The following is an 11,524-nucleotide window of genomic DNA, read 5'->3' as shown; positions in this document are numbered from 1 at the left end:
ATTTTATTCTACTGTATATAGTATTTTATTTATTCTATTCTGTACAGCTGTGTACTGTATTTATTCTTATTGTATCCTAATTTTTGCCTCATAACTTTTGCACTGTCCACTTCCTGCTGTGACAAAACAAATTTCCCACGTGTGGGACTAATAAAGGTTATCTTATCTTATCTTATCTTATAACATGGTACACTTAGTAATGCTGGAAAAATGTAAAGAAAAGAAATAGTTGCTGTTGTAGGGACTTATTTGTGTCCTGAAAGAGAACATGGAGCACAAAAACCTCAGTGAAAAACTGTACTGAGGTAGTTAAGACTCAGCTAGACTAAATGTGACATCAGGACTTTGGCTCTCATCAGTAAATGTGATGCTGAGTCGGATGCCCATCATGTGAATGATAATTTGATCTTTTTAATTAATGAACTATGTGACTGTCTCATGGAATTTTCTTTTATCTAATCTAAGACTTCCCCTGTGAGGTCATGTTGTATACAGCATGGAACCGATTGGTACATGAGCATTTTTGTCGGGGAAAAGCAGATGTACCTTGTTAAAGAAAAAACACCCACAGACTCACTTTCCCCCCATGCCCTTTAACCTTCAGCAACACACTGAAGCAGCAAAACAAGACTTCATGCTCGATAGAATGACTCAACAGTAGCCTTAGTTTTACCTTTATTACTTATTGACTTTAAATTGTATTTTTAACCCCATGTAAGCAGTAAGGGTCACTTTTTTCCATGTAACCTCAAGTCTGCAAGCATTTACTTTTCTCATCAGATTGCTATGCGACACAAATTCACTATTATTGATGCTAGAAAGTGCAAAGCAAGGAGACTTAACAGCTTTTTGGCAGAGCCAACTCCTTTAGGTTATCCGGAGAGCAACAGCTGTCTGAGGTGTTGAAAACATAAGTAGGGATTTCTCAGTGGGGCAGCACAATCTGTTAATATTTAGAATCCAGCTCTGCTTTGTGTGTATGAAAACATCTCAAAACTTGAAACCCAGGATAAGTTCTCCCTTGATTCAAGCTCATTACGCCATCTCGTAGCAACATGCTGCTGGGATTCTTTAAAATTCCCAAACTATGATGTAATGCTTCTTCACTTTCACACAGCAACACGATGACGGACAACATACACTGGCGGATTTGTGCGCAAACAACCAGGAAACGTGCCTAACCTTTACTGGAGCCTACTGGCCAAGTCCCTTAGGTCGGGCTGAACAAAGACACACCTCTGGATCAGCTAATGAAAAAGGCAAGCAGGAGTGGTAAATCAAACTCCTTAAAACATCTAGAGCACATATTTTATCCAGCTTCAGAGACAGACTCTTGCCTCTCCGAGCACATCTGCCTCCAAACATTGGATCAGATCTCGCCAGAACTTTCTCCTCTGTGTTTCCTCCACTCTGCTTTCCTCCGCTCAGCCTTCGACGTCTCCATAAAAAGACAAGACTTTTAGTGGAGGGCGGACTTCTCTTTCGCTGTTGATAATAAAACAAGTGCCTTTCCCTGATGGGTCTAGGAAGAAAAACGAGGGACTGACAGTGTTGTCATGACGAGCCAAAAGTGACAGCAATGGAACGCACAGAGGCCATTTTTTTTTTTTTTTTGCCTTTGTGGGTTTTCTTTTTCCTGCCACGCTGCAACTGTTCTACACTTGCCATATCCGTGCAAAAGTCCCACAAGGTGCCATGCTATTGAGCATGTGCAGTGTCAACTCATGACTTACTTTACAAGAGGTCAACAAGACCTTCACATAGCTTTGATTGGCAAACTATTGCTTCAAAAGTGCAAATTTAGCCGACAACTCAGTGCATTCTTACCAAGTGCACTCCCGTGAACAAAACCTCCACTCCCGCTAAGTTTTCCGTCTGGATTGGGGTGTGCTTTGGAAAACTTGTGATCAAAGTAAATAGACACACTCTGCTGATGAGTAAGGAGCTGCACGGATAGTTGATGCCATTCGTCCAAACACCCAAAGACATGCACGAGCCCAGCTGTTCACAACAGTCACTAAAGAGCCTGGGACGGCCATTTGTTTGCTCTTAGATAACATGTAAAGATTCATTCAATCTGCAAAAAAGCCTCTTTATTTTGCAATTGACCTTTTGCAATTGGCATTGTTAAAGGCTTGTGCCTCCCAAGGCTATTTGTACTGGGAGTGGCAGTGGCAGCGGACTAAAGCAAACAAACTTTCCAAGATAGAACAAGGTCACACATCGGCAGGTAAGAAGAGTGCTATAAAAATGTTTGCTCCCAGCATTTCTAAATTAGAGGAGGAGAGGTGGAGGGAGGAGGTGAAAGAAGAATTTCAAGTTCCTGAAAACAATGGCACGCAGGAAAATGAGGAGAGGAGCTGAATACAAAAGAAGAGGGAGGATGTCTAAGCAGTCTGAGGCTGACAAGTATTTCTGGGTGGTTTGAGGAAGATGTAGCGTTTTTTTTTTTTTTTGATCAGTGACACAAAGAGTTTAAGACTAAAAAGCTAATGCAGGAGTCTCATCAATCATTTAATCAATGCTTCCTTTGAGTTGTGCTCTGTCTGCCCTTGTACTTCTCAGTGTAACTAAAGAGCTGCTACCTTAAAGTATAGTTAATTAAAATAAAACAAGACTTCCTGGATTTTTCTTCACTATATCAAGACTTCTGACTCTAAAAATACCCCCTCATCTGAATTGTGGCCTTCTTAAAGAGGAAAACTTGTAATCGCTTGCTAACACTTGCAAATACAAAAAAAGATTCAAGACAAAGACAATCATTATTGGACTACTGGCAAACTATTGGTGCTACAACTGGCTGTTGTCCAAGATTAGCTCACTCAAACTCGTGTTCTGACACTTCCTTGTTCCTTCACTTCTCCGTTGCTACGATATGACATCCAGACAACGTAGTGCTTCATGGTGCACATGACCCACAGCTAAACTCACAAGTCATTAACAAAGTTTAATCAGTTAAACCCACCAGTCCTGTAGCTTGTCATGGAATATTGAACTGATAGGGCCAAACCCAACAGAAGTAGGTTAAATAAACCAAAACAGACACTAAACTTCTGATGTGGCACACACGACTTGATTGTCCTGTTTGAGCCTATGTGTTCAATCACTGTGGTTGCTAAATAAATGACTGAACTAGTCTAGTGGACTGAACAAACATTTTGGCTGATTCAGTGACCACTGATTCTTTTATTCAACTTGTTCAATGACATTTAAGAGTGTGAGACAAGAAATAACCAGTTAATTATATTAACTGTTGGATAGAATAGCATTAGACTGTTAGATCTCACTTACTTTAATCTACTAAAATGTCCTCGAGTTAGGGGACCACCATAATATGCACTGTAAAAACAATTGTAACATACAAGTATTTTACTGTGTATTTTACAGTTTTGTACTGTTTTTCTAGAATATCATTAAATTCACATAAATAGACTGATTTTACACTTCAAATGTAAATTAACGTAAAATCACTGTAAATGTAATAAAACATAATTTTCTTGTTTTTTACATGTATTTGTCTGTACATATGCATATTTATATTGTTAAAATACATTCACAAATGTATCATAATTTCACATATATTTGTCCGTTATTTGAAAGATTGAACTGTTAAACTCAAATGTAATGCTATGGAAAAATATATAAAATGATTCTTATAAACTTTTTTTACATCAAATAATTATTGTTGTTGTTGTTATTTAGGGCAATCGTGGCTCAGGAGTTGGCAGTTTTGCCTTGTAATCAGAAAGTTGCCGGTTCGAGCCCTGGCTCGGACACTCTCGGTAGTTGTGTCCTTAAGCAAGACACTTCACCTACCACCTACTGGTGATGGCCAAAGTGGAATTGTTAAGCGCTTTGAGGGTCTCAAAAAGCGCGATATGAATGCAATCCATTATTATTTAAACCAACCGTTAACTGTATATTTCTGTACATTTAAGTATTATTATTCATATTGCTGCATTCATTGACCTTGTTTATAGGTAATTTCATTGTTTAATCACATTAAAATGTTCCTAATTTAATGTTTAAAAGCACTTGAGAAAGGCAAAATCCCATGTAAAATTAGGGCAACAAACTGTATTGTCATTACTGAAAATAACTGTATTTTCATGAGAAATTTATTTTCTGTTATTTCTGTTCTGGTATTATTTTGGCGCCCCAGCTGCCGGAATATTACTGTTTTTTTAGGATTTTTTTTTTTACGGTGTGGCTGTTGAGTTTAAGGTCAAGATGGTAATTTGTCCAGTGTTTCTTTTAATGAACTAGGTTAAAAAAATATCAACAACCTCTACCAATTTCAGTTTTACATAATTTTAATGTTATATAATGACAAGTCTAACTCACTTAGACAAAATAGCATAACTAACTCACAAAATAGCATAATCATAGGCTGTTAGCATTGTTGACATGTATCTTAATGTTCCTGCTTCTGTTAATATAATTCCAAATAGTACACTTTGTAAAATATAAATGTAATGTAAATCTAAAATGTATACCTCCTAGTAGGGATGCCACTTGAAATAATATCAACAATACTTTTAACTGCTGAAACACATCCCTACAACTGTTCTAGGTGATTATTAATGCTAAAGAAGGACACCGGAAAAACGACATGGGGAAGATGGCAAAAGTGACAGCTGATATTGTTTTTATGAAATCAACTATGTTTTGTAGGTTAAAATATTTGCAACATTACATGCATGCTTAAACTAGCGTAAAATAACTAATGCTATAACTTCTAACTTTCTGATATCGTGACATGTCTATTAGTGTAGTATGTGAATTCCTATACTTCACACTAGTTAGAAATAAGGATGCATTTTAAACCTGAAACGTTATGCTAGCTGCCGCATTGTGCTACCATTTATAACTTGTTGACCCTCTGACCAAACATCAATCTTCGACAGTTAAGAAGACAATTTAAAATGCATTCCTGACCCAAAAAAATGGTGCTCTTAGCTCATTAACTAGCATCAGTAGCGTCATGTGGGGTTTATGTTTCTCTTCCTACTGGCTGAAAATTGGTTGGAAGCCCCTTCCTTTACAAACCACAGCGAAACTGGCGACCTCTGCAGGTGTGAAGTATAACACTTCACAAATAAAAAGTCAAGTAATTGTAACACAATACAAATAGCTTAGCAAGCACTGACTGAGAACTTAAGAAAGCCTGATTTTTTTTTTTTAACAATTACAACATCAATATTTAATATACATTCATGTTTATCCTGTTATCCGGACTAAAAAATGTTAAGCGATAAGATGGGATCTAGCAGTTTAGTAGTAACACCTAAAAGACAACTAGCAGGGCCGGAAGGAAAGTTAGACGCAGTGCTGTCTTAAAGATAGAAAGCTTTTATGCAGCTCAGCTGTGTATTTAAGCAGCTCAGCTGTGTATTTTTCCTTTTTCAGTGCTGATAAACCATTACATCAAGAGTGATTTGTTCCTCTTAACATTTTTAGAGTCTTTGTGGGTGATGAATCTTGCCTATGTTGACTAAAAGGGTTGCCTGTGTATCATTGTTATAATCCTCATAATACCACGTAAAACCTGTAATCTACATCTACAAAACAATTTCCTCCCATCTATCTAGTCTGGCATGAACAAAAAAAATAACAGATTTGTTTATCAGCAGCATGTAAGAAGCAGCTTGAAGAGGCATAATGCCCCCATTAATACAAGTCCAATTTCATCTGGAATTACTTCTTTGTCATATCATATCATACCAAGCATTTACGATTTATGAGCCGACAGTGCACATCCTGGCTGAACACTCACTTGTATTTGGTTGTGATGCACTGTCAGGATGTAATTCTTATGCCTTTACCGGCTGCTTTTTGTAATACAGCAATGTCCAAGTTTCCGAATGAAAGACTTAAAATGTTAACAATCAATACATCCTGTCTGAATGAATTTCACTTCAACTTCTTGTGCCCAACTCCGAAACTTGCTTATTTTTGCTTTTATTAAGTGTAGAACATCTAGAGAAACTATGCCAGATGTGTTCATACAGCCTCAGTGAACCCACATACTCATGCACAAGCTGAAGTGAAAAATAAAAATAAAAGAACTGCAACAATGTCGAGGCAAAAGACGAAGCTATGTTTACAAGAAACTCTGACATTCCAGTGCCACTTAGCATTTGTAGTCTTTACCGGACAAACATTTCCTTCAGTGGTGGCTTTTAATTAATGAGAAACTATCATCTACTCTTCTGAGTCAAGGCTTACTGATTACATAGTGCCCCTAACGGTCAAAACCGACAAGAAAACAGGTTAATATGTAGGATTTACATGATTAAGCGCCATTTATTTTAAAAAAATGACACGAAACTTAACTGCTTAAGAATTATCTTTGGATTTGGGACAACCAACGGGTTGTAACTACCTTTGGAAAATGGTAATGTGCAAGGTTACCATACTGAGTCTAAACACATAAGCCACAATCTTTAAGTTGCCTTATGGATTTAATAACCTTACTAGCTAGCATTATTAACTTTTCTTACTTGATACCACTTTAGCTTAATGTGATAACTGTCTTAAGTTTACTGTTTGAGTCTAAGTAAAGAAGACTCAGGAGAAACACTGCTATATTATGAGTGCTATGTTGTGACGAGCTTCCCTGTGCTCAACATCAAAAATCAAAAAGACATCAAATCTATAGGATAAACATTTCTTCACTTCCTCTTGCTCTGCCTTTGATCTCCTCCCAGTTGTACTCAACTGGAAAACGTCCACAGGGTGGCATTCAGTCGGAATGCAACTTCAATAGGAATGCCACTTACTGAGCTCTTCACCCTGACCCTAAGGGTGGTAGGAAAGTCATGTTAGATGCTTGTACTGTGGATCACATTCTTTTGGGCACTACTATTGTTTTTTTGTTTTTATCCAAACAAGAACTTAAGCCATCAATATGACTTTAAAGATGCTGTCCCCTTATTGTGGCTTTACAATTATTAAAAGCTGTTTGTGTTGCTCCAATCAGAGCAGTCATTCTGAGGGCTTTCGGTATGATTTTCAGCCATTTATTATTGGGCTCACAGATGCAGACCACAATTTCAATAAACAAATACAAATCCAGTTACATCAGATTTCATTTCTCTAGACAGACGGCAGCCACTTTAACTATCTGGTCACTGCACCAAAGCCTCACTGGCCTCTGCTGGATGAATTTTAGGCACGTAACTGTGGGCCATGTGTTGATGGCATTCACACCACACGGGCCTGCTACAAAGCACCGATCCAGACCACAGCGCGATGGCCAGCCGAGCCAAAGAAAATTGTATTGTTTTCCAATCAGCGCTCTGAGCGTTATGAGGGCTTCTAGCCACAGAAACACTGCTCATAAACGAGCAGGCGGACCGCTGGAGCAGTCAGCGGAGGATTCCTCACCACTTGAGATGAGACAGGGCAGCAGATGGCAGGAGAAAGGGTGGCTGAGGAATCGGTGTCTACAGCAAAAACCGATCCAGTTAAAATGAACCTGTTCTGCAAAGCAACCCAAGTGGCTGCTTCACCAGACCTTCTGGCGATCTTCAGAATTCAGAAATCTGTCAAACACACGTCAAACACAAACTGAGGAACAAAAAAACAACAACAAAAAAACCGCTGATGGAAACATTTTTGAAGGTGCAGTTCTCACAGCAGCCCACACCGCTCCACACAGCCTTGACCCATATCTGTGTGTTTTGCCTTCATTTGGGCCACGGCTCTTCGAGGTGTAGAATGTCAAACACAACACCTGTGGCTCTCCACAGCGAACTGGCAACAGGTTTCTGTCTTTCTGACTTGCTTTTCAAAAACCAGGAAGCATGTGTGGTCTTGTGTGCGTGTGTGCATATGTACGCGCTCTGCGCACCACATGCCTCTTAAAAAAGTTCCATCACAGGAAGTTTTTTCTCTTTCTTTTTCTTTTTTTTCTTTGGCATGTTGAGGCCCCTTTGCTCTGCTTAGGTTCAGATTTCTGATTCACACCGACTGAGTGACGTTTATGAGGTGAAAGCTCTAAAAGCTGGTGCAGAATTGGGCTTTAATTTGGCTTTGAGTGGCTGCTGATAAAATAACGGTAATTCTCCGTGGCACTCTTTTTTAATGCATGATCTCAGATATGAGGAAAGAGAGAGAGGCTTCATATCGATACACAACTGCATCGTGCAGGAAATGAACATCTTTATCAGGCATGCGCGCAGAAACTACAAGATGTAAGCCCTCGAGTCTCAGTGCACGCTCCAGTCGCTGTCATTAATCCACGGCTAATAAACCTGAGGGGGGTACTTACAAGATAGGAATTCTGCCTGTCGAAGAACACGGAGTCTCCCATCGTCCCGAATAATTATCCACATATAGTAAATAATGCAGCTTCAGTAAATGATATCCCACGTCTCCCCCTCCAAAAAAGAAAAGTGTCTGTGCGCGTCAGGAAATGTGTCCGCAGGTCACTTGTGCGCTCTGCTTCTTCTCACATTAAAAGACAGCGAAAGATGTTGGAAGTTTGGAGACTGCGAGTCACAACAGAACCCCTTTTAAGAGTTTCCACAGCAGTGAAAAGCGCGTGTCAGGAAACGCTCTGTGCCAGAAGGGACACCATAGCGCGTAACGCGTAACGGATCCATACTGCGCGCCCCGCAAACTATTGTGAAGACAGATGCTGAACCAGAGCGAAGAGAAGCGAGACAGCGAGCAGAGACCTACATCAAGCTGGCAACGCTACTGACTGATACTTCCGGCGTAGTTTTTCAAACTAAGACTTAACCCTGGCCTACAGATACTGTATTACCAGAAACAAACTAAACAAACTGCAGTTCATTTGTTGACTGGAGAAACGTGTTTCTATGTTAATCCCTGTCTTAAAGCGAAGTAAACCTACACAGCTTTTTTATGTTTTTATCTTTTGTGTTAAGCACATTGAGTTTGCCCATAATGTTATGTGCTATATAAATAAATCATGACTCCAAATCAAAGGGGGGAAAAAACACTATAACTACACAGGCAAGCTTATACTATACCAGTACATTGACTTTCAACTCATGAGAACCATATATGTGCTTTTATTTTGATCACAAAGTCGCCTCTTTCCGGTCTATTCAGCGTTTTTCTGGGTACTCGATGCTAAAAGCCGGAGAGAGAAAAGCAAAGGATGGGCGGGGCTCTGAAGAAGGAGGACCAGCAGTGCAAAAGCTTTTGATTATCAACAGCAGGGTAGAGCAAATGTTTTCATGTCAGTGACCCACAAATGGAGCTCCACAGTTTATAAGATTTGACTGAAGAAACCCCATACTGGGAGGGTTTTCTTTGTGGATAACTCATAATATGGAGCTATACGCGCTGTTACAATCAGGCTGGCAGAATACTCCCCAGCAAAACTTCACTGTTTTTTGATAAAAGTTGAATCATAACAAATAATAATAATAATTAAAAAAAATAATAATCTCCTGACAGCAGATTCATTTCTGCCATCCTCACTGGAAAATTAAAACAAACAAAACAAATCAACTTCAGAATCAGAATCAGAAAGGGGTTTATTGCCAAATGTTGAGCAGGTTTACAACATTAGGAAATTGCTGCGGTGCTTCAGTGCAAACATGGTGTCATAAATAGCACTTAAATAGTGTCATAAATAGCACTTAAATAGACAGGAAAAAATAAAAGTAGGGATAAGAATTAAAAGTGCTACGTAGAAAGATATGTGCATGAGCTATACATGAGATATATACATGAGAATAAGAATTAAGAGTGCTACGTAGAAAGATATATACTTGTTGGTCAAGCTAAAAACAAACTCCTTTAGGGAAAGTTGGCATGTCAAAGATGCAACATTTCTTCCAGCATTGACAAATAGCTCGCTGTAAGCCTAATTACTAAAAGAAATAAATCACAGAGGCGAGAGTGTAACAGATGGACCGCAGAGCTGAAACTGTGATCGAGTGCTTCCATTGTAACACTTGGTAGTAATTTTTGTTTATGAGCTTTCCCCTTTGCAAATATGCTTTCAAGAGAGACCATGAAAGGCAAGTGCCCCTACGCCCTGCCACCAAACCCCCTCTCCACCCTCCCCGCTGGTGTATTTCAAATAAGTTTGTGAAATACTTAATGTGGAACCAGCGTTGAGCAATCTGTGTCAAAACTACTCCACTTGCATCCTGTAGTATCTGCTGTTATTGTTCCATCAATTCACTTGGTAGACATGTTTAACCAACTCAGTCTACTTTATTAACATTTGTCAGGCCTCTTTGAATCCTCCTGTTTACATGCGTCAGTGTGTAACCCGTTGCTTCCTGTCAGCTTACTTGTAAAATGATGTTACAGGAATACTGCCTCAGACTCTGCATGAACGATAGATGTAGCCACCATGACGTCATCCATTGTTTATAAAGTCCTGTTGTGAAGCACTGGTGTGAGCATTTTGTCCATTGCCAGACTTAGTTTTTAGAAGCCAGATGTGTTTAGGGGAAAATTCTCACTGTTAAATTACAGGAAAGTTATGTCAAGAGTACTGTTTTATTCGGAAAACACAATTTGCAGTATAATAGTGGCAGCTGTTTGATTGCCCTGGTTCTGTTGTAGTATTTCTGCAGCAATATCCACAAATAGTTTACTACTGTAAAATGTAACAGCATATCCTCACCAAGGGTCAACCTCAGATGTGGAAGAGTTACATTATTATGCTCGAGTGGCAACAGTTGCAGTTCCTCTAATGGCCACTTGGGGCTGGTTCCAAAAAGGAGTCAGTCCCCAAAGACTCCCACGTCAAAACCTCCAACTTTACAGGAGTAAAGAGCACAAAACGTATTTTGACATTAAACTGGATTTCTGCACTTTGTGTGTGCACTGTTTGTGCATTTGGAGTATTTTTAGCTGATCATTATAACTAATATGATGGCTTTCTTTGTGCTACAGATCATCCCAGAAGACTGTGCTTCAGTTTTGGTAAATTAAATTCTAGGATTTTATTATACAAAAATTGAACCCATAAGTATTTTGAGTGCAGATCGCTAACCCTGCTAGACAGCGTTAGCTGCTAACTTGGAACTCCAACCGTTCATCTGTCACGGTTTGCAAGCCGTGTGGAATTATTTAGGACCAGGACGCGGCAGCTCTGGTGCAGGTGAGTATTTATTAACGAAGGAAATACAAACAACAAAGGCACTGGGAACATGAAACTTGAACCTAAACTGGGTAAAACTAACAAAACAAACCAGAAACGAAGATGCAGGGAGGTCCAGAGAAATACACATGGAGAGATGCAGGGAGACCGAGGGGAAACAACACAGGCGAACCAGCAACTACTATGACTGAAGACACAACTTAAATACACTCAGAGAACACAGGGAGATTACACACAGGTGGGGAACACAGCTGGGAGTGATTAATGTGACGAGACTAGGGAGGCAAACTGAAAACACTCACCTTCACAATAAAACAGGAACTTACACATGAAAGGACACAAACTAAGAAACGCGGACTAGATACAGGAACACACGGGCAGAACAGAGTAAACACTAAACAGAGGAAGAACAGAACCAAAATC

General features: G+C 39.4%; 1 protein-coding gene across 3 annotated transcripts in view; it reads right to left on the bottom strand.

Moving 5' to 3' along the window:
* LOC102198978 (rho GTPase-activating protein 6) overlaps positions 1-11,524 on the bottom strand; it is a 127,362-nt gene that overhangs the window by 44,959 nt on the left and 70,879 nt on the right. Inside the window, exon 1 of one of the 3 annotated variants that reach the window (XM_005730968.2) lies at positions 8,276-8,663. The exons of the other annotated variants lie outside the window; for them this stretch is intronic. Within the exon in view, the coding sequence (XP_005731025.1) occupies positions 8,276-8,317 (42 nt within the window). The 5' untranslated portion in view covers positions 8,318-8,663. Of the gene's footprint in view, positions 1-8,275; positions 8,664-11,524 lie in introns of those variants that run through there. 3 annotated transcript variants of the gene reach the window in all.

This window comes from Pundamilia nyererei, unplaced genomic scaffold (assembly GCF_000239375.1).
Source record: "Pundamilia nyererei isolate P.nyererei 1_Seehausen unplaced genomic scaffold, PunNye1.0 scaffold00040, whole genome shotgun sequence".
NCBI classification, from domain to species: Eukaryota; Metazoa; Chordata; class Actinopteri; order Cichliformes; family Cichlidae; genus Pundamilia; species Pundamilia nyererei.
The sequence above is the reverse complement of the archived record's forward strand: the minus strand, read 5'-3'. Positions and strand labels throughout refer to the sequence as shown.